Genomic DNA, 24,512 nt, shown 5'->3' with positions numbered 1-24,512 from the left:
AAGATAGAAGCAATGTGTCTGAACCTCCCAGAAATCCAGAAAAAGCTCAGTGACTCAGCCCCATGGGAAGAACAAGAAATGTGGCACAGTGTCACCTCTGGAGATGAAAACTGGAATGTTACCCGAGACCAAGGGTGTCTCAAGCAGCCACATCATCTGGTCATCATCTGAGAGCAGAGGACCAGAATCTGTGTAATGTTCTACCATTTCTATACCACAGCTTCCTTTTTCTTCTTCCTCTCTGCTTTCTGTGATTTCACTTCTACTCTGCAGCCATCATCCAGATCCCTGTCTGTGCAGTTTAAATCCTCAGGGAAACAACCTCAATTGACACGGCATATTTCCAGTCCCCTATTTAGACACAGCTTTTAGGCCAGGACACCTCAGAAGTCACTGGCTGACTCTTGATTGGCTGCCCTCATAAGAAAAGTTTTTACCTCTGATCTCAAAAGCTGTGACCAGACATTTAGCAGGTCATGTGGTGCCACCACAATCACCAATGTATAAGAAACCATTTCAGAATACTCCCAGTGGGGACTGTGGCCATGGTTGGTATCTTAGTGCACTTACCCAATTCATGGGCCAAATTTATCATCTACTTCCTCCCAATAAAAATCTTCAACTCCTGTTGGTCTAGCTTTACTCACCTCCAAACACAAGACTTGCTCATTCATTCATTCAGTCAACATTGATGGTATGCCTACTATTTTCTAGACACTGGAGATATACAAATGAATGAGATGTAATACTTACCTTTTAGGGTTCATGGTCTAATGAAGGAGACATATATGCTAAGTACATGTGATATATGCTAAAATACAAGCATGTATGTGATACTGTGGGAACACTGGGAAGGGCATTGCCCACTTGTTTTTTGGGGAGGACAGGAGAGGAAAAAGGGCATTGCATCGAGAGTGGGGGTGAGTAAGAATCACTTGTCCCAGCTGGAAGGGCATGCGACATTCAACATGGCTGCAGTGTAGGGAATGGAGAGCAGTGGAAACAGGGCTGCTGCGAAGGTAGGTGGAGCCACATGGGGAAGGGTGTGTCTAAACTTCCCTCCACCTACTTCCTAAGGATGCATCTAAAGTCATTTTACTGTCTCTTTGCTCCTCTAGTCCCCACACATACCTAGAATACTCTTGGTCACAAACCATTTGCTTTGCTGACTCTGAATCACAGTTTTGATGCTTTAGGATATAATTTTCTCTGATAGAGCTGCCCTAGTATGGCTACTGCCACCAGCTGGCTGTAAAACCCTTTCTCCTAGGTGTAGTCACTTTACCAAGAGCAGAGAATATGTATTTCCAAGACTTTTCCATTAAAAAAAAAAAAAAAAAAAAAAAAAAAAGGTCTCTGTTTTAAGTAAATAGAAAACCAAAGAAAACTCTTTTCAGGAAAAATAAAAAATAAAAAAAATACCCTACATGAAATAAGGTGAACGTCCTCAGGATGCTTAGACACTGGAGATATATAAATGAATAAGATAATTAAAAAGAGGGATTCAGTAATTCTAGTTTAGATAGAATCGAGTAGATTCTATTTTGAATAGAATCTGCTAATTCTATCTTAACCAATTCCCCCCGTTATTGCTCTGCCTTTTCATGGCTGAGGAGATGTTTCTGCTATCCTCACACCCACCTCCTTTCCCTCACACCAAAGCTCTTGCCCTTTATCTTCCAATACCGGCACCAGCCTACTGTACCGAGATAGGAGAGGCTCCATGTGCTGAGTGAGCTACTGGAGAGCTGGATCCCTGGTCCTTGGTCCCTGGCCATGCGTGCAGCAGGCAGAGCACTCTCAATGCGCCTCTCTGACACCCTCTTTCTCCAGCATTTCTTGGGAGGATTGGTCTCTCATGGGAGGGGCTGTAGATGGGCCTGGAAGGAACAGGTGGGGTGAGGATAGTAGAATAAAGAAAGAAGGGCTCTGTTGTTTTTTCTACTGTTGCTCCAGTTCTGCCTCAGTTTCCCTGTTACCTAGATTGTAGCATGGTTTAAACCTTGGACCTACTTTTCTCCAGTCCAAAAGATAATTTTCCTTCTTAGAATACTATTTAAATGTTCTTTCCTTTCCCTGAGCAATTTTAGAGTTTGAAAATCCAAACTTAAGATTTAAAAAAAGGGCAGCAGTCCACTTGTTGGGTGTCTCTCTCATTCCCATGACTTACCCAGCTTAAGTGCTGCCTCTCCATGAGACCTCCGCTACCCATGCCTGTCCACCTTCATTTTCCCCTTTTAAAATTCCTATAATATTAACTCTACATTCTCCCATTTTGACATTCAATTACATAATGCCCTGAGTTATTTAACTACTCTGTGTGAAATGAAGGTTTTTTTTTCCTTTCGTTTGACCCCCAAGCCCGGCCCTATAGCTCTTTACACAGTACTATGGACCAAGTAGGTATTGAACGAACTCTTGCTAAAAATGAAATTAACCCAGTAAACAGCTGAGTTCCACTTTACCTAGTCCTGTAATAGATGATGGCTTCATTAACCTCTTTCTCCTGCTGTCTAATGGAAACTAAAGACAAGATTCTGGTGGTGACAGGGACAGAGTTAACTCTTAAATCTGCTCATTGTATTTATTTAGATCCTGGCATGTGCCAACTTACATGAGGTTTAGAGCTGGTACAGTAGAGGGGGGAACTAGGAACTAAAGGGCAGAGACAAATAGGCTCATTTGCTTACTGCTAGTGTGAAGTTGGACCAGCCCTAAGCCTTTCTCAGCCTCAGATTTTTTTCATCTGTGGTTCAAAGAGACCTGCATCACTTCCCTCCACCTACTTCCTAAGGATGCATCTGAACTCAAATGGCTTTCAGATACAGTAACACACTGTGTACATTAGTAAAGCATATTAATATAAGAGATTCTTATATCAATAATAATAATGGCTAATGTTTATTGCTTACTGAGTTCTTACTGTGTTCCACTGTACTAAGCATTCTACATTTATCAACTCATTTAATACACCAACCCTCTGAAGTAGGATCAGCCCTCCATATCTACAGGTATCGCATCCATGGATTCAACCAGCTGTGAACTGAAAATGTTTTTTTCAAATGGATGGTTGTGTCTGCACTGAACATATATAGACTTTTTTGTTCTTGTCATCATTCCCTAAGCCATACAGAATAACAACTATTTACTTAGTATTTACATTGTATTAGGTATTGTAAGTAATTTAGAGATGATTTGAAGTGTTCCTGAGGATGTGGCTAAGTTATAAGCAAAAACTACACCATGTTTTATGAGGAACTTGAGTATCTGGATTTTGGTATCCATGGGGGGCCCTGGAACCAGTTTCCCCCACCCCAGCACTGAGGGATGACTGTAATATTATGATTCCCTTTTTGCAAATGAAGAAACTGAGGCACAGAGGGCTTCAATAACTTGCTTAAGATCTCCCAGTTAGTAGTAACAAAGCTGGGATACATACCCAGGTAGTCAGCTATGAGGTATCTATGGCTGCTTTAAACAGGAAGAGAGGATTTGGGATGAAGGGACAGGAGAATAAATGTAATCCAGTAACTTAAGGCCATCTTTTGGGGCAGCAAACAAAGGAGAAGGTGAAGCTTCTGATTCAGCTGGCTGATAGCTTTGTGGAAAAAGGCCACATTCATGCCACGGAGATAAGGAAATGGGTGACCACGGTGGACAAGCACTACAGAGATTTCTCCCTGAGGATGGGGAAGTACCGGTACTCCCTGGAGAAAGCCCTAGGAGTCAACACAGAGGTAGGCAGGGGTATTGCCCTTTGGGACATCCTCCCTTCTCATTTCCCTGAGCACCACTGCCCTCATCACCATGGAAGAAAAGCATGTTTCCAGAGCAGTTCTTCTGAGCTGTTGACCCCTAGAGCACCTGCCTCGTGTGGCTTTTCTAGTGGGGAGTGCTGGGTGGATATTGCTGATCCTTTAACCTCCAGTCCCCTGTGATGAGTACTCTATACATTACAAAATCAACTGGACAGTAGTGGGGCCTATTGCTACAGAACAGAGTTTTTCTCTGTATAGACTTTGAGAACGAAAAGCTTTATCTTAACTTCATAAGTACCATCTTCCACCCAATTATGTTAATCGGCAAATGATTAGAGTGCCCAGTATATATAATAGTGCTCTTTCAAGAATAAGGGGTGCAATTTGTACAAGGATTATTTGACATTTCAACAGAACAGAGGTACAATTTGCCATGAACCAGGGAAGATGAACTTTTAATCTCTTCTTTATACTAGGGGTTAGTAACCTGTGAATTAAGAGCTTAATACAGCCTGGCAATTTAATCCTAGGATGTCTAATTCTTAAATCTTCAAATAGGCTCATGATCTGAAGCAGAGCAGCCTGGAGAGTGAAGTGGCCAAACCACCTAAAGTTGAGAGAGTTAATGTCTCCCCCAGGCTTTAATCTGTGAGTTTTTATCTAGGAAGTTCCATCATATATAAATACCAAATGGTGGTTAAAATTAGTAGGGATGAGCAATGAGAAAGTTCAGTTATTGTTCTGTTATTTAGCTTTCTGTTTCCAAGGGAAATTGCTTGTTTAAATAAATATATTTGGTTTGATTATTTTCTTTTGACAAATGAAAGATGTTTTATATCTTTATGTGTTTTTGTTTCACATCTATTTTAAATGGTTAAGAATCAGTCGTAGACCAATTTATGAATGTGTTTAGATTTAATTAGGACCAAAGGCCTTGGGGAAATAGACACATAATTATCAAATGTGTTTATTGTTTTTTCTTACTGTGGATATTTACCCTAAACATTTGACCTGAACATTTTATTTCTCTCTTATTTGAAAACATAATAATGATCCCATGAAGAACAGTGCTTCTGGGTATAAGTCTGTAAGATCCCTCATGTTTTTAATCCTTCTCCATTATATCCTTTTTTCCCCCTTTTACCACCTCCCTCAACTCGATTGAGTTGCTTTCCCAAAGCATCACAAGGTGACCTTTGTGATCCCTCCATGTGCAGGATAATAAGGACCTGGAGCTGGATATTATCCCAGCAAGCCTTTCGGATCGGGAGGTCAAGCTGCGGGACGCCAACCACGAAGTCAATGAAGAGAAGCGGAAGTCAGCCCGGAAGAAAGAGTACGTGTTGGCTTCCGCCGCGCTAGCTGGCTCGCCATGACTGTGGTGGGCTTTCGCCGCCACTTGTCCCTTTGGATAGCTTAATATGTCCTCGTGGCCACCTACAGGGATTGGGATGGACGGACATAACATTTGCATTGAGAATATGAGTTCCCTCTGAAGGCTTTGAAGTCTCTCCCGTCTGTCCTTCACCTGAATTATCTTCATTTATTAGCAACTTCCTAGACAAAACCTTCCTCATCATCACATTGTACTTCACAATGTCAAAACTCAACATGGAACAAATCAAATATTTTTTTCATCTCCTCCAAATTTTATTCTCCTTTCTGATTTTCTTTTTTTAACATTTTTAATTTTTTTTTATTTTTTGGGACAGAGTCTCCCAGTGTCACCCAGGCTGGAATGCAGTGGCATGATCTCAGCTCACTGCAATCTCCACCTCCTGGGTTCAAGCAATTCTCCTGCCTCAGCCTCCCAAGTAGCTGGGATTACAGGTGTGCACCACCATGCCTAGCTAATTTTTGTATTTTGAATAGAAACAGGGTTTCACCATGTTGGCCAGGCTGGTCTCAGACTCCTGACTTCAAGTGATCTGCCCACCTCAGCCACCCAAAGTGCTGGGATTATAGGCATGAGCCACCGTGCCCAGCCTCTCTCTTCTGATTTTCTAATTGCCATCAGTAGTGTCACTAATCTTCTAGTTTTTTCTAGATTATTTGCAAAAACTTCCCACAGTTTTCCTGCTGCTGGTCCCTGCCCAATTCACCTGCACAGCGATGCCAGGTTTACCTTTCTGGAGTACATTTTATTATTGCTAATACCAATACTCTCCTGCCACCAGCACCTACACTTTTTATGTCCTAAACATTACATAAAGTGCCTTTACACACATTTTCTCTTTGTATCTTTCTATCAGTTCTCTCAGGCAGCTAAGATTATTCCCATTTTACATATAATAAGACCTAGAAAAGTCAAGTAACTTTTTCCAAACCACACAGATGGTGAGCAATGAAGCCAGAATTTAATCTAGCTTTGACTCTTCAACATTCTTTGATTTCTTTCCATTATGTCTGTCACCAGCTTCAAATTGTAAATGGTTTGCTACAACCCCCAGAATAATGATAAAAATCCTCAAGGTACTATCCTTTGGTCTCATCTAAGTCAATTTTACTTCAAAATACTTTCTAGTTCAGATCACACCATTCAGTCAGATCATTTTCACTGACTCCTCTCAGGTCTAAGAATAAATTGTATATAATTGAGAATGCTCTGCTAGCCGGGCGCAGTGGCTCACATCTGTAATCCTACCACTTTGGGAGGCCGAGGCAGTCGGATCACCTGAGGTCAGGAGTTTGAGACCGGCCTGGCCAACATGGTGAAACCCTGTCTCTACTAAAAATACAAAAATTAGCCGGACGTGGTAGCACACGCCTGTAATCCCAGCTACTTGGGAGGCTGAGGCAGGAGAATTGCTTGAGCCTGGGAGGCAGAGATTGCGCCACTGCACTCCAGCCTGGCGGACAGAGCAAAACTATGTCTCAAAAAAAAAAAAAAAAAAAAAAAAAGAGAGAGAGAGAGAGAGAATGCTCTCCTTTCTCTTTGTTATTTTCCCTTTCATTTCCCTTCCTTTTTTTCCTGTTTGGTTTTATTTTGCTCTCTGTAAGTCTTATTGATTCTTTAAAATCTAGCTCATATCCTATGCCTCTATAAATCCTTTATCTACAACCCCCACTGTCATTGGCCCATCCGTTTATGAACTCCTTTACTTCTTTTCTGTACCAATTCCCATTTTACTTATTCAACCAATTCCTAAGCTAGATTGTATGCTCCGTGACAATAAGAAGTATTTTATACTCTCTTGTATGAATCAAGGGACTAGAGAATAATGAAGATAATGTAATTATTGATCAAGAAAAGCTTATAGTCAGGCAGGGCACAGTGGCTCATGCCTGTAACTTTGGGAGGCTGAGGTGGGCAGATCACCTGAAGCCAGGAGTTCGACACCAGCCTGGCCAACATGGCAGAAACCTGTCTTTGCTAAAAAAAAAAAAAAAAAAAAAAAAAAAAAAGTAATACAAAACTTAACCAGGCATGGTGGTGTGCACCTGTAATCCCAGCTACTTAGGAGGCTGAGACATGAGAATCCCTTGAACCCAGGAGGCAGAGGTTGCCACAAGCCAAAATTGCTCCATTGCACTCCAGCCTGGGTGACAGAGCAAGACTCCATCTCAAAATAAAAAAGGAAGGAAAAGAAAATCTTATGGAACATAATTGGATATAGAAATTAAAACCTTGAGGGAAGGGCAGGACATTATTTAAAATCGCAAAACAAATAAGGACTGTAACGTCGATTTCTTTACTTGAAGTTCAGGGATACACCATTGGGCCAGAAGAAAATAAGGCATGCTTTAGGAGGCATTCCAGTATCAGATGGTCCCTGCCCTGACTTAATCTAGGTATTCAGATTTCAAAAGGAAGAAAAAGATGCTTGGAAATTGGTCCAGTGAGTGACCCGTAGATGTTAGAATGTAAAGCTGCCACCTAAGTTTACTCCTAGGTCAGCAATAGCCCATGAGGAGATGAGGCAGAGGAAAATAGGCAAGAAGAGAGTAGAGGTTGCTGAGATTCCAACATTTTGGAAGAATCTGAAGTAGCTTAGGTTTTCATAAATTGAATTCTGTTTTCTCAGAATAAGAATGAATAGGGACCAGAATTCATTTAGCAAGCTGGAACCAACTTATCACTAGATTCCTGCTTTGCTCCCTAAGTATCTCAGCACCACTTTCAGAAACGTCCTGACTCCAGGTAGGCAAAACACATTTTTCTTCTTTGGTTGTTTGGTAGGGAGTTGTCTACCAACATTTCACTCTAATCAAGAATTACAGGGCATTGGACAGGGTAAGCAATGAACCGTGCCCATCTCATAAACCATTTCTTGACACTAATTCCTTTATGCTGGGGTTACAAAGTAACACATATCCAGAGATTTCTGGAGGAGTTTATGAAGAATATTTTGACACTCTGTTTGGGAATTACTAGAAAAAAAATAGTATGTCCTAAAATTAAGAAGCCCTATGTAGTTTATTTTATCAAGATGACGTAGGACCACAGGTTCCTTGGAGCTGAAGAAACTAAAGCTGCTCTATGAAGTCAGAGCTTGTTCATATGGGGAGTGGATTTGTTTGTTAGGACTGCTGTAACCAAGTACCACAAGTTGGGTTGTTTGAAGAGCAGAATTGTATTGTCTCACGGCTCTGGGGGCTAGAAGCCTAAAATCAAGGTGTCAGCAGGGTTGATTCCTTCTGAGGGCAGTGAGGGGAGGGTCTGTTCCAGGCCTCTCTCCTTGATAGCTTGTAGATGGCTGTTTCCGTGCTCATGTGACATAATCCCAGAATATATGCCTGTGTGAAAAATTCCTCATTTTATAAGGACATCAGTCGTTAGATCCAGGGGCCACTCTACTCCACTACTACAGTGATACTGTTTCCAAATAAGACCAAAATCTGAGGTATTGGAGGTTAAGGCTTCAGCGTATGAATTTCAGGGGGGTCATAATTCAGCCCATATCTGGGAGGGGGATGAGGGGACTACACCTGGCCAGATCTTCCTCCTTGGTTCCTTCTGTGACAACAAATAGGCAGAAGAGATTAAAGGATGGGTGGAAAATAAAACAAAATGGGGTGGTGATAGCAGAGCTAAATTGTGAAGAAAGACAGGTAAAACTGCAGGAAGCAGATGGGAACAAAAGAACAATTCTAGAAAACCTAAGGCAGTAAAATCAAAGGCAAGTTTTCAAAGCCTGTCAGTTTATTTTCCTTCTGATCTCCCTTCTGTCCTAATTTCATAGCAATCTACAGCTCATTTAATCATGGAATGTTTCCTGAGCACCTACCATGCACTCGGCATGTTGCTTACGTGATCTTGTTTAATACTTGCAGCAATTCTGTGTGATCAGCTATTTTATAAGTAAGGAGACGAGACCTGGAGAGGCAAGTCCTACCTCTGGTTGTAATTCAGTTCCTATCTGTCTGACTCCAAAGCTTATGCACTTTTTACTCTACCAATAGAGTTAAAATCAAAGAACAGAAAAATATAGAATATACCACAACGAGGCCATGTATCATAAGTTTAACAATTGCCTAAGCACGTTGTATTATTTAGAGGCCCAGGGAGGAGGAGAACCCTCTCTTTAAAGATACATAACACACACTTCTCTTTGTGGGGGACTGAGAAGCAGTCATTTATTACTGATTTGTACTGTGCTTATGGTTGCATGTTCAGTTTTCTATACATCCGTTGATGCTGTAAACAAGTCCCATTGGAAATGTATTGAACAAATAGCTAAAAGGATAATCTAGATCAGAGGTCAGCAAACATAGACCAAATCTGACCTGCCAACTATTTGATATAGTCTATGAACTAAAAATTACCTTTTATAGTTTTAAATAGTTGGAAGAATTATCAAAAGAAGAAGAATGTTTTATAACGTGTGAAAATTAGATAAAATTCAACTTTTAGTGTCCATAAATGGTTTTATTGGAACACAGCCACACTTACTTTTTTTTTTTTTTTTTTTAACACATTGTCTATGGCTCCTTTCACATGACAACAGCAAGGTTGAGTGGTTGTGACAGAGACCGAATTGTCCACAGAGATTTATTATCTGACTCTTTATAGAAAAATTGCTAACCCCTGATCTCGGTGTATTGGATATCTTTTCTGGACTTTGAAACCTGGTTTGTTATGGTACCAAGAACTGCTTTGGTATACATCTACAAACTCTACTGAACAGAAATCATTCTGGGAGCTGTAAGCGAAATGTGGAAAACTGAGATTCAAGCTATCTAGTTGGTGAGACAGAATATATGAACAGTCCTGCCTGCCTGTACTCACATGAATATCACCACAGAATCACAAGTATTAGTAGTAGGACTGGGGTGGAAAAGAGAAAGAATATGGACCTAGCTGAGCACAAACCTGCTAAAGGGATGCAGGGCCAATGGTCAGGAAGGATCACAAGTATCATAGGAAGATACCTGTAGGAAAGGGAAGGAATTTTGAAGAAAGGAAAAGACCTGTTGATGAAGTAGAAAAATAGGACATTTAAGAATGTCATACATGCCGGGGTGGGGAAGTGAAGTTTGAAGGAGGAGAGACATTATATCTATAACCAACTAAAAGCCCATTTGTTTCCTTCTAGATTTATTATGGCTGAACTACTCCAGACAGAGAAGGCTTATGTAAGGGATTTACATGAGTGCTTAGAGGTGAGTCTTCCAGTAGTCCGTTCACAGCTATATCAGAAAAATTACATCCTTGCCAGCATCAAGTCCTCAATTGGAATTTGGTGCTGTTGGTCTTCTCCCAGAGAGTAATGAATTAAAAAGCCAGCCAGAGGAAATCTTTCTCCTAAAGTCAACAATAATTGCAGAGAGTTTAAAGTACTTTTGAAAAGAAAGTTTAAACTTTTCTCAGACTGGAGCTAGACCCAGGAAAAAGAAGTATATAAGGCACTTCAGTTCAAAATAAAACCATGACACAGTCAGTGAACTTAAATTGGGTCTGAAAATCTGCATCCTGACCCCCCATACTCAAATTTACACACATTTCATAAATAACAAGAGACTGTGGAGTTTGTGTTCTTGCTAAAGTTCAGGATAATGAAATATTCAGGTTTTATTTATTTCTCTTATGTTTACTTAACACATCACTTTTTTTGCTAAAGTTCAGGATAATGAAATATTCAGGTTTTATTTATTTCTCTTATGTTTACTTAACACATCACTTTTTAAACTCTACATGCATTTACAGTTTGAGTCTTGCCCCACAAGTTTGAGTGCCTGTTTATTTTGTCTGTATTTTATATGGCTTGCCAGGCTTGCCAGTGATGAAACTGTTACTGTCTTACAGACCTACCTGTGGGAAATGACCAGTGGTGTGGAGGAGATCCCCCCTGGGATCCTCAATAAAGAGCATATCATCTTTGGCAACATCCAAGAGATCTACGATTTCCATAACAAGTAGGTTTGTGGAGGGTCTTAGAGGTGCACACTTAGGCCGTAAAAACCGGACAACAGGGTTCCCAAGAAGTGGATCAAAGGCAATTGGTGAATCTTATCTGGTCAGTTTTCTAAGGCAGTTGCTGTCAGACTTCTTTCTTACTCACTCCCCTTTCTCTGTAATTGTCGAAAAGTCCTAGTGGAGACTGAAGTCACGTATTCAGCTGTGCTCCTCCCCATCTCTCCTCAACATTCTCATTTATTGAGCCAGAATGAATACCAGGCTTTGAAGAAATAAAAGTAGCTTCTCCTCATTAAATCTTGTGGGAAATCCTGACATTAGAATTCATCTGCAGCTAACCATTCCACCTTGTGGTCTTTGGGTTTTGAATTCCATTGAAGTTTTCTGTCAATCTAAATATTTCCTCCATCTTCATTTTATCTCACATTTCTAGTTTAGAGGGAAGGACATCAACTGATACTCTGTTTTGTTGGAATAAGTAGAATCGTAGGGCCCTGAAATTTCACAAGTCATTGTTTCCAACTTGATTGAAGAATCTTTCCCACAGCATACAAAACAATATGCTCCATGGTTAACAGAGGATCAGCAAAAAAATTGGCATGATTAGTTACACAACCAACCAGTAGAAATAACTGTGTTTCCAAAATACAAATAGAGAGAATCTCAAGGCACAAAGAGGAACATTGGCATAAAGTCTTAGAGCTCTCAGGACCCTGCTGCAGAGCAGTGCTACGTCAGGCTAGCCGAGGCATTTACTGAGTTGTGTAGGCTTGCTGGAGATAGAGGGGCCATGTGTACAGGTGTAGCAGCCACCCTGAGGCAAGACTCCAGAACAGCACTGTCCCATGGAGCCTTCTGCAATGATGGAAATGTTCTATATCTGCAGTGTCCAATATGCAGATATGGTGGCTAATGAACACATGAAATGTGGCTAGTGCTACTAAGGAACTGAATTTTCAATTTTATTTAATTTTAATAGATTTAGATTTAAATAGACCACAAGTAGCAAGTGGCTGCCATATTCGATGTCTCAGCTCCAGAATAGCCCTGTGCTAAGAATAACCAAGAGGCAAGCAAGATTGGGTGTAAAATGATCCTAGGCTGTAATAGGTCCAGATAAGGGGGGGAGATCACTCCTCTCTCATCACCTCCTGGTTATTAATTCCTGGTATGTCATCAGATGGGATCAGTTTAAAGGAACATAATGTGTGTAGCTCCCATGACATGCAAACCTTGTCAGATTATTAAAGCAATAAGCTCTAGGGAGAAAAATAACCGTTTGACTTTCTGGAATATGTGATAAAAGTTCCCAGTCTTTTGTTTTTTAATCATAAATTTTAACACTATCCATTAGGTTTGTCTGGAAATTTCCAGATATAGGAATATCATGTCCTCATGCTTATCATTGATAAGATCCCAATAAAACTATTTGACCATTGATCCCAAATTCCATCATCTGAGCCCAGCTCAGTATCATCCCATCTCCCTCAGGATATCTGAGAAGACATTGGACTGGCAAACGGTAAGTCATGTTACCTTACTTTTCTGACTTACGGTCTCTGGGATTTAGTTAACAAGTCTCACTTTCCCCATGTTCTTAGCAAATTGACTAACTATGGAAGCCTAGAGATCACAGCACGCACTTCCTGGGAGCCCTACATTTGCCAATCATTTGATAAGGGGAATGAATATACATTTCCAAATTGACCACGTGTAACAAAATAGCTAACATAATCATGCCTCTCATTCTATCATGATATCACTGCTAAGCCATGGTAAACAGTTTTGTAGTTTTCTAAATAGCTGAAAATCTACCTACCAGTTACAATACATAGTTCTAAGAAATCCTTTTAAAAAATCAAATTAAACCATAGAGAATCTCGCATGCTATAAATTGAGGAAGAAATCCAACTATCAAGAAAACAGCTACCCAGCACATATTATCGAGTTAGAACATTACGAAGAAAGAAAAAGAAAATAACAACTAGCCGCTCAACAACCAGAAGAGATGTCACAAAAATTAAGTTCTTGTCTTTTCCTAGAAGCATCTTTCTATCCTCCCTAACAACCACTTTACCTCTTGATCATATTGTTTGTAAGCCCACAGCAATTTAGAAACAGCAAATAAGAATCAAGAACGTGAGTGAGTAGTGGGATACCAGCAGCTGTCTAAAGAAGACAAACTGCAAAAACAATAGGCAATAGACGCCCCCCCCCAAAAAAAAAAAAAACTCATGATGGTCAAGGGCTACTCAGCATTGGTGCAAACCATTCTATATCCCACTATAGAGCCCAATACAGTCACTGTGTTACAGCATAGCATACTTAGCATTAGTGGTAACCCTGAGTCATGAATATGTTCTGCACTAAAGGCAAATAACTGTAGTGCATTTAGAAAGCTATTGACCAAAAATAAATTAATGGTTTAAATTATCCATAATTTAAGGAAACATCTAAGAAAATCAAGCTTCATATTCATTTCCTACAGGATCTGTGGGCTGTCTTTACTGTACTCATAATATATGCTTTCTACTTGTGTCATACAAATTTTGATTAATGAGGAAAACATAACACCTCTAAAATCTCTAATAAATAAGAGATAAAATGGCAGTTAGCCAACTTAGAAAATGCAGGAATTGTAAACTCTAAAGGACAGCTTAGAGGGGAGAACATCTTTCACTGCGTAATCAGGTACCTGGCACATAAGTAAACATTGAGTAAATATTTGTTTGGTAGGTGAATGCATGGATGAACAAATTAAAAATAAAATTAATATTTGCAGACTTGTGGCTAATACCATTCAAGTCATAATTTAATCTTTTGTTTGTAAAAGTCTCAAGACAGAGCAAACCATTAGGTATGAATTTTTACCCCATCACTCCAAGCACCATCTGGAAGAGCAAAATAACTTAATTTCTACATGAAGGAGTTTCTTGGAAGCTTCTTACTGGGTGGACCATACAGTTGTCCTAATACTTATTTATCCTTCAGAAATACTTCTCTGAAGTTGTCACTTCTCAATATGAAAAAAACTCAAAGGGTGCTTTTTAACCCCAATTGTTTGTATTATCCCAAAGTTGCAATTAAGCACTGTCTAACAGAAACATGCACCTCTCATTTCTAGTGCATAGCTCAGGTTATCTGCCTGTAATTCGGAAAGAGCCTATGGAAGGGAGAGCAGGAGGAAAGGATATTGGGAGATTGAGAGATTGAGAGAGAAAGGGATTGAGATTGACACGACCTTGCTAACTTAATTAGCTAAGTCACTAGAAAATTAGCACCTAGACCAAGGGTTATGTGGTGAATACATATCTTAGCTAGATAATATTGATCTGTCTAAATGGTGTCACTTTGAAAAATTGCAACCGAATTAGTTCTCTCTCTTGCTCTGTGTGTGTGTGTGTGTGTGTGTGTGTGTGTGTGTGTGTGATCTGTCTCAAGGACCTTTGTCTTTATAGGTATTGAATGGGGAAATTCCCCAGCACCAAAACTTCTTTAAAGAACAATTTAATATGTAGAATTTAATACCTGCAAACAGTGGCTTTAACACAAACTAGAGATTGAAGTAGAATGATGCTTCGTTTTGCCCTCCACTCTCCCCATTTTGCACTACATCTCTTTCCTACAGAAATAACTATACAGATCATGAAATTTACTTATCTACACAAGACTTAGACCTATTTTGATTGCATTTTGTTAGCATTTCTGGAGCACTCAGACAGGAGAATATATTCCATTAGTAGATCCCCAGACAGTAATGATTTTGTTAATGCAGTCTTCCCATTTTGCCTAGCATACAACTTGTAATTCAAGAAAATAATTTGTTTTCAGCTTGCTGATTATTAGATTTCCAACTTTGGTGTGGACAGCTTTTTCTTTAAAATGCTCATCACCTTCTGTTAAATCTGAACTTCTTCCTTTTCAGTTTTTTGGAGATAGGGTCATATGTGAGTCTGAGCAATAACATTTTAATAAAATCTCTACTCCCAGGGCTCAGAGGGTCCTCTCAACCATCAAGTGCAACCCTCTCCATGTACAGACAAAGAGACAGGCCCAGAGGAGCCGTGTGTGCCCCTCCCCTTTCCTTAAAGGTCAGGTGTTAGATTCCAGGGCTTGGTCTCCCATTTCAGCACTCCCTCCCCTTCTCTCACTCCCTAGACCACCATTGGTGGCTGTCACATCTGGCTGGTTTAATTCATAGTTAACCAGCTTCCATGTGGATCTTAGAATTTGATGAATATTTCTACCCATTTCTCCCAGAGCTATGTCATTCTTGTGCCACACCCATACAACAATTACCTGAAATAAATCAGTTTTCAGCAAGGTCTAGATTTTCAAATCAGGGACCAACCACCAAGGTTGGATGTCCCTTCTGCACACTCCCTCCCTCTAGGCTTGGCTGGAAGCTATTAGATTTGGCCTTGGCCACCAGCCACTGCCCTTCCAGCCTGGTGTTCCCCTCCCTGCAGGAGCAGGACCAGAGATGTGTGAGGTTGAGCTGGGAGCACTGGCCAGGCCAGGGTCAGCCAGGAGCAGTGAGGGGTGAGCAGCAGGGGTAAAATCGAGGCTGGGGAATTTAGGGAGGGGCACCTCAATGAGCAAGTGAACCACAGCCACATTTTGTTCATCTTCCCAGAGTTCCTCCTTTGGGCCAAAGGTGTGCTAGACTGAAGATGAAGCTGGTACTCTGTGATCAAACCCAGCATCTGCCCTCTGAGTTCTGAGAATGACATACCTGTCTGTGATAAGGGTGGAGGTGGGCACAAGTGGAGCACAAAGAAAATAGCCTCAGTTGGAGAGTAGGAAAGGCCTCATGGAGAAGGGGGCATTTGAGATATAATTTAAGAAAGGGGTGAGATTTTTACAGGCAGGGATGGCTTCCTTGATGATGGAATAAAGTTTGAACAACAGCCCTGCAAGGGCGAAAAGTGGTGAAGTCTAGCAGGGAGGTTGAGAGGCAATAGGGGGTTTGGGAGTGGGGCACCATCCTGGGTCATGGAAAGCAGAGAGAGTTCCCACTGTCACACTCTCAGGTAGGCTGGGTCTTATCACAGCCATGTCTGTAAGACTGAGGGAAGAGAAAGGAGAGGTGGTGGGCAGGGATAGTGCAAGTCAGAAATGTGGGGAGAGAAAAAAGGAAAGGAGGAGAGAGAGCTAGGTGGATAGAGCATGAGTGAGAAAACTGTAAAGTGGGCAGATAATAAGGAGAAAGGAAGAGATAGAGAAGGAGGGAAGCAGGAGAGCAGGAGGGAGACAATGACAGGGGGAGGGTGGATAGGTAGGTGGGGTGGGTAGTCAGGCAGGTAGGTTGGTAGGTAGACCCATCTAGGGAAAGAGGCTCTAGGGGAAGGGGAGGGGATGAGGAGAAGGAGAGCAAGGGAAAGAGATGGATAAAGACCTAGACCTTCCCAGAGCTACCATCCTGTTGCAGAAGAATGAGCAAGGTGGTGTTTTTCAAACCATTTTTTATCATGAACCAAAGAAAAATACTGTACATTATGCCCTGATATACACATGCATATATGCTATATATAATGGGGAAGTTAAATTTTGAAAAACAACACCTGCATTATGTGTGATGCACTGTGGTATTTTGTGTTAGGTTCTATTTCTTCCTCCTCTTTTTTAAAATTCTCGTTGCCACCCGTAAATTGATTTTACAACCCCTTGAAACACGAGGGGTTTGATCTATGGCTGCACGGTGAGGCGCTAGCTCCACCGCGAGGCGCTAGCTCCACCAGGTGGTGAGAGAAGGGATGTGCCGTTCAGGCCACCGGGGAAAGGCCACCCTGCCAGGCTGCTGCTACTTTTCCTCCCTCTTTGCCCCTCCTACCTCTTCTCAACACACACACCCTTACTTAAAATGTGCATGTTCTATGCTTTCTAAGCTTCTTCCCCCACTCCAAATGCCTTTGATGTTAGTGGTCTCTCATTTATAGAAAATCATAGAATTATCAAATATAAAAGCCCGAAAGAAATCTTTAAAGATAATCTAGTTGTCCCTTGCTCTATAGAAACTGAAACTTACAAAGGTTTATGATCTGCCCAAACCGAAATTAGTGACAGAGCCAAAGAATCCAGCTGTCGTTTTCTTAATAGTCAAATGTTAAGGAAAGAGGAAGGGGAAGACCTGTTGTGCTTTTTCTTTGGTCCCCAAACGCACACTTGAAGAGGAGAACCCATCAGAGGAGCCCTGTACAATTGTAGCTGTGGTCTTGTTACTGTTGTTTGTGTTTTCAGTAAGCCGTCAACATTGGGGCTGCTTATAGACACTGGGGAATTCCCAAAGCAAGACAAAGTCTAAACACTTCGTTTGGATGTGTCAAAGCAATGTTGGTTTTAGTTTTACACACTAACTTCTTAGCATCCATGCCTGGTTGCTAAACACCACCTTAATGGAGATGAGTAACATTAAGCATAAGATTAATCTTTTGTATTTTTTGTTAACATTAAACTTGGTATATATGTATGCAAATAACTTTATTCATCTGATCACACAGATTAGACAAAGTAAGAAGATACTGGCAAAAATGTATTCAACAGGTAGCCATGCAGCAAGGTAAATTTTACTGCTTGTGGTTGGAGGCTGAGAGTGTGATGTGCTGAATGGGAGTCCAGCCCTGCAGACCATTCCTCTTCATCCCTAACCTGGGCTAAAGCGTCAAGTGTGAAATGAAGGGACAGAGCCAGGTGCTTCTCCTGGCTCAGCCTCGGTGATCAAACTGTGCTGGAACTGTTACATGAAAAATCCAGCACCTTTCCCTGAGTGTACTTGACCTTCCATTAGTTTAATACCTGCTCCAATATGCTAACCAGCTATCTTAGCCCCTATGGTCTAGAGCCTCTTATGTTCTAGGCTCTGAATCTGCCTGGTCATTAATGGATTCTTTAGAAATAATCTCTAGCTCTACTTGCATGAAAGCAGTTACCCAGCCTTACTTTGAAAAGAAGGCAATATCCTGGACTTCCTACAAATACATGAACCTCACATCTTTCTCCCCACCTCATTTCCGACTTAATGTTTAAATGTATGCTCCACTTTGTTCCTCTTTTTCCCCATTGCCACAACAGGCCCCTTCCCCTTATCACCACCTCTGGCATTCCAACAAGCAAAGGTACATTGACATACAAGGTCATCAAATAGGTATTTCCATTTAGATGCAGACTGCGCCCTTGATGTAAAGTCTGTTTGCTGACAAGATTGCGAGCCCCTCAATGAAGGATACACGTCCCCAGAAGCAGTGAGACTGTAGAACAAATTCACCTTCCGAGAGAATAACAAAACCAGTCTAGCACCTTTGAAATAGTGGTATTTGTATCATACTTAATGACAAAACTCAGAAAGCTTTCTGTTAATAAATGCCAGCAGTTTCATTTCCCAGGATTGTGTACAAAGCCAAAGGGAAGCATTTTCCTCACAAAGTAACTGCATAATATATTATATTGTAATAATTTAATAGAGTAATGGCATTGCCTTGATCTTGACATTTCTTTAAAAGTTTTATTCCTTTCTGAAAGAACCCCAGACATTCACACAAACGACTTGCTTTGCTCATTCTTTCACAATTTATTACATGTAATTATTGGAGTGGTGAGGGCCAAATTGTTGCTATAGAACAGCTAAGGTGAAATGTTCCATCATTTGTGAAGAGAGTTGTGAGCTGTTTTGCTTTCATTTAAATTCATCATGTCTATTTGAAGTAAGTAGAATGATATTGATCAGACTTACATAATCTGTCATCTTCATAAGCTTCAAATTAAGAAGCAAAACAGAGTTTAATATTGCCACTTACTTTCAACAATTACATTGAGATGGTAATAAATATCTTATTCAAACTTATCAATTGATGCACCTGGCACAAGCTGAATAGGTTTTTTTAAAAAAAAAAAATCGTAGCTTTCTCCCCCTAAATTAAATCCTATAGAACCGATGTAGGATTTGCCATCTGGAAGCATGCTGGAATCTAGGACAGTTGCCTTTAAATGCTGATCTATGGACTGGATGTGTGGGCATTACCCAGGAAGCATTTCTAAACAATGCATTTACTCAGATAGTAACCCCAGAAGGTGATGCACAACCAGGTGTGGGGACCACTAACTAGAGTTTTACAAGAGTGTTCCTTGAGACAAAGTCTGATACTCGCCCCAAAAGTGTTGCACCCACAAGGAAGTTTGAGAAGCACTGCATACTGTATTTACTTGAGAGGTTTATAGTGTAACTCAACATATTATAGGATTTTGGAAGTTCTTCAGCAAAGAAACCAGCTTAGCCCAACATTTCCTGAACAAGGTGACCTTGGAATCTAATGTTGCTTAATAACCAGTCAAGATTTTCCCAGGATATGGTTTAGGAGAAAATAACCTGCTGCAGAGTTTTCAGCGAGGGCTTGGTAGGGAGTTCCCCCTAGATGTAAGTCTCCAGGAGTGGGGAAGAGTGTCAGGTATATGTGTTTATCAAAGAGTATGAGTTTATTAAGATTGAGAAGCACTGATCATGAAGAACTACTGTTTATTTAGTGTCTACTGTGTACCATGCACTGGGTTGGGTTCTTTTACCTGTGGATTAAATCCTTACAAACACCCCCACAAAGTTGTTATTTTATTATTATTTTTTGAGACGGAGTTTCACTCTTGTTGCCAGGCTGGAGTGCAATGGCGTGATCTCGGCTCACTGCAACCCTCCGCCTCCCGGGTTCAAGCGATTCTCCTGCTTTAGCCTCTTGAGTAGCTGGGATTACAGGCGCCCACCACCACATCTGGCTAATTTTTTGTGTTTTTAATAGAGACGGGGTTTCATCATGTTGGCTAGGCTGGTCTCAAACTCCTGACCTCAGGTGATCTGCCTGCCTCAGCAAAGTTGTGATTTCAAGATGAGGGGGATGAAGCTTTGGAAGACCCTTTCACAACTGTGACCAAGTGTGAACGCTGATTCTTTAACTTGTGCTCAGTTGTGGGAAGGGAAGAAAGTGAGACCTGGGGATAGGTAGATGGGTGAGCTAGTGGTAACTGCTGTTAAAACCTTCATTATACAGAAAGGCATTCCTCATGAAAATTATATGCTGTGCATTTAATTCTGGTTATAGTATTTTTGTTTCCTGAGTATTTTCAAATTGTGCATCTTCCCATAGGTGTTTGGTAGCTGCTATCACAAAAGTCAGGGTATTGCTCTATTTAAATTAATAAGATTTTAAATAAAACTGCTAGCACTGTCTTTCTTTCTATCAATGATCAATTCTTTAGACGTAATTATCATTGTTTACTTCAAATTAAAGTGACCAGACCAACTGTCCTTGGGTCATAAGTCAAGTAATGGCTCTCCCTGAGTCATCATGGGTACACTTGCCACTTCTGAAACAATAAAACAATTTTATATCGTGTGTGAAATGTCCTGATCCATGCTGTTTTACCATTTCTTTGACTATTCTTAAGGGAGAACAGCCCAGGCTGGGCACAGCGGCTCATGCCTGTAATCCCAGCACTTTGGGAGGCCAAGGCAAGAGGATTGCTTGAGCACAGGAGTTTGAGACCAGCCTGGGCAACATGGCAAGACCTCATCTCTATTATTTTAAAAAAATTGTTTTTAATTTTAAATTGAAATGTGTTTGTGTGTGTATATTTGTGTGTGTGTGCATATCTATGTGTGTGTGTGTGTCTGTGTGTGTACCTGTGTGTGTGCATATATATGATGATGAGGCAGATTGATTCTTTTCTCAACAAAAAAGTATATTTCCCTTTGGATCTTAACCTAAGTTTGATCCTCAATTATAACATTATATAGTGCTTTTTAAAATTTGCACTTTAATGGTCATATTAAGTACATATTAGTTTAAATGTGTCACTTGTAGTTCTTTAAAAGGTAGCAACAAATGTGATACTTTTTGACTTTGAGCACTACATATTTGCATTTCTGAAGCCCAAATATCATTATAATTACTCTATGATTCAGGTCAGAATACTCTAAAATCACATATGTAAGGACAAACTGGTTACTGCTAGGAGTCCCCCAGATTTTTTTAAATGGCTCTTTTCTTATTACTAAAGCAATGCTCATTTATTGTAGAAAAAATTAAATTACAGATGGACAAAGAAGTCATCTATTATCCCGTCAACTATTGTTAGCATTTTGGCTTTCCATATAGGACTTGCCAAACATTTTTAATTGCACATATTTATTTTTAAACTCCAAACAATGTCATTCTGTGTCGCTGAAGGAAGAACGCACAACACATATATGAAATCCATAACCACTTGTAATTAATTATACTGCCAAAATGTGTGGACAATAGAAGCTAGGTAAAGTTAGTCAAATAACATTTTGCCCCTCTATGGTACAGGTAAGTAGTAGAGTAATGCAGAACCACTTTGTATCATTTATCTTTTAATTCAATTTTTGAAGGTAATGCATTCTCACAGTTTTAAAATCAAAATTAGATAGAAAAGTAAACATTGAGAAGTGTTGTCCGCCACTGTCTTCTATTCTGTTCCTTTACCTTCTTCCCTGTGGTGAAGTCTTTTCTTAGTTTCTTGAGTTGGAAATAAGAACACATAATTCCTACTGAGACAAAAAGTTGCATTTTCTACATATTCTTCTGTACCTTTTTCTACTTAGTTTCTCCCAGAGTTCTTCTGTATGAAAACATAGAGAGCTGTGTCTTTTTTTCATAGCTGCATAGTGTATAGTTCTGTGGATGTACCATAGTTTAAATACCTTGTTCTTTACAGACGATCTTTTGCTTGTGTAAACAGTGTCACAGTTAATACTCATGTATATAAATCATCTTATATGCATAGACATAACTACAGGAAAATTTCCAGAATTCAAATTGCAGAGTCAAAAGATAAGCACATTCGTGATTTAATCGGTACTGTCAAATTGTTCCTTGTAAAGATCATAGCAATTCCACTTCTGTCAGTATGTGTCCCCAAAGCCTCATAATCACTTTTTATTTGAAAAATATTTTGTTTTTTAAAGCAAATACCATTCTAATAATGTTGGCTTGTTAGAATTTATATCCTCTGAACCCAAACCAATGATTTAATACATTATTTTGAAGTCAGTGTAACTATTTATTTATTATTTATTAACATGGAAAGGAGCCATGGCACAGATATCCACACTGGCAGATAATTCAGTTGTAATTTGATTCAGCTTTGGAATGTAGTGTGACTTTTTACCCACTAAATTTTCTTTCCTAATCGTGTCTGTATTATAAAACATTGTTTAATACATAGTTTTTAGTACAAATTGGCTACTGGTGGAAGATGAGGCCAAAAATTAGAAAGAGGCCAGTATAGGCTGAATTTTTTTCTACTTTATCTCTGGGATAGTGATATTTTATTTTGCTTCTTTGAAATATCTCTATTATTTAAAATATTTATGATGTGCTTAGATTACTTGTGTAAAAAAGTAGATTCTTACTTGCTAATAAAAAGTCCAACACAAATATTTTATTATTTATTTTCACTCCTAGAAATGTTCACCCCAAGAGAAAGAATATTATTTTAAGTAGCAGTAATTAATCAATTAACATACATTTTAATGAAATTAGTTCCAACATTAAAAACTGCACCTCACCATCTGTCGCTTAGACAGTAGAGAAGCCATGTGTAAATACTTGAGAAGTTATGGTTGTGCTGGCCTCAGTGCAGTCCTCGGGGGGCCAGCCGCACAGAGGTGTCTGATTCAGTCTTTTTCTCCTCTTGCAGCATCTTCCTCAAAGAGCTGGAGAAGTACGAGCAACTGCCTGAGGATGTGGGACACTGCTTTGTTACCTGGGTAACCTACCTGAAATCCTTCTCCCACTGCCCATACACATGGCACCACTCTTCAGTGCCTGACCTAAGGACTGGGGTCACTGCCAGTCTCACACAGGACCAGGGGCTACTGAGAGGGACCACGAGTAGGTCTGAGAGAAGCCTTGGGAAAAGTTCTTAGACATCAGGATTAAGCTCCGTCTTAAGCTGTCTAAGAACTTTCTAAAACTGTGAGGTTGGAAGAGTGGAACAAGACTACCACCCCTGGCAGAGGAACTGCATCAGCTCAGTCCATTAGCTATTGTTACAGGATATGGATTAGGGAATTAGAACTTTAGGAAGCCACCTAACCATTTTTTTAAAATTTATCTTTAATTTTGTGGATACATGGTAGGTGTATATATTTATGGGGTAGACAAAATACTTTGATACAGACATGCGATGTGAAATAAGCACATCATGGAGAATGGGTGGGGTGTCCATCTCCTCAAGCATGTATCCTTTGGGTTCCACCTAACCATTGGTTACATTTTCTTCTTTAATAGAGAAAAACAGATTTTTTGGGTATCCATCCCAATTCTGACCCACAAGATGAGTGCCTGGTCATCCTCCTTCATGCTATTGTCATGGGCCAAGTAAAGGGACTCAATGTACCGGGTTCTAATTATATAAACTGAAACATTAGTCTTCATTGGCTCTCCACTCTGCATTATTCTGAACTCAGGCTCATGTACAATATGTGAATGCAAACATCTCCAGGGAAGTCCACTTAGGACACTGAGTGCAAACATGCAAGTCTTCCCCCCGGGGTCAAGCGTTCTACTATTTCGTAATTACCTGATAATAACTTCCACCCATAAGGGGCTAATTGCCTTTCAAAGTGTCTTCATGATTCAGAGAGATTATGTTCTCAACAGCCCTATGTGGTAGGCAGGACTATGTTTATGTTTTAGATTTTAAAGATGGGAAAATTTCAGATGAGATCGGAGGTTGACTAGTTCACTGACACGTAATAAATATCACAGCCAGTCCCACAACTCAAGACCTGACTCCCAGACAAGCTTGTTTTCATGAAATCTTAACGTTTGCTTTCAAGCACTCTTGTTTCTTCAGAAAGTCTTAGCTACCATTTTATTTTTTCCTAATACATTTTCTACCTCTAAATAGATGAGCCAATGCAAAGCTCATATTAATGCTGATAAATAATTTATGACTCCTTGCACAACCAACATAGAGAATGACAAGATTGACCATTCAGTAAAGGGGTTTTTTTGCATCTTCTTTCATGAAATTTGTGGATTCCCTTTACAATCAGTCATAAGAATGATTTATCATCATCTCCTAGGGATGATGAATAACCTCCTAGGTAGTATATAGCCCTGAAAATTGGTTTCAGAATTTTTTTGTGATTGGATAAAATATTCACCTTTTACCAAGAATTACCCCAAGGTGACTTTCTTAAGTCTCATAATCTTAATATATGAGTGTAATGCAGAAATGAAGGGTAGAAGAAGTTGTTTGTAATGTATTAAAAGGCAGTGGTCAAGATCAAAAAGCCTAAAGTCAGATACCCTACTTGCTACCTGCTAACTGCGGGAATTCAAAGTCACTTGATCAATCTGTGCCACAGTTTTCTCATCTGC

The 24,512-nt window shown here is 40.0% G+C and overlaps 1 protein-coding gene across 26 annotated transcripts in view; it reads left to right on the top strand.

Annotated features, from left to right (window-relative positions):
• The window catches only part of KALRN (kalirin RhoGEF kinase), a 708,666-nt gene that overhangs the window by 433,877 nt on the left and 250,277 nt on the right, over window positions 1-24,512 (top strand). For all 26 annotated transcript variants that reach the window (XM_050781536.1, XM_050781534.1, XM_050781532.1 and 23 more), the window contains exons 22-26: window positions 3,555-3,737; window positions 4,976-5,094; window positions 10,295-10,361; window positions 11,005-11,114; window positions 22,822-22,891. In XM_050781536.1, coding sequence (XP_050637493.1) covers window positions 3,555-3,737; window positions 4,976-5,094; window positions 10,295-10,361; window positions 11,005-11,114; window positions 22,822-22,891 — 549 coding nt within the window. The remainder of the gene's footprint in view (window positions 1-3,554; window positions 3,738-4,975; window positions 5,095-10,294; window positions 10,362-11,004; window positions 11,115-22,821; window positions 22,892-24,512) is intronic.

The sequence above is a fragment of the Macaca thibetana genome, chromosome 2 (genome assembly GCF_024542745.1).
Source record: "Macaca thibetana thibetana isolate TM-01 chromosome 2, ASM2454274v1, whole genome shotgun sequence".
NCBI classification, from domain to species: domain Eukaryota; kingdom Metazoa; phylum Chordata; class Mammalia; order Primates; family Cercopithecidae; genus Macaca; species Macaca thibetana.
Note: the sequence above shows the minus strand (reverse complement) of the source record. Positions and strands in the feature narration are given on the sequence as shown.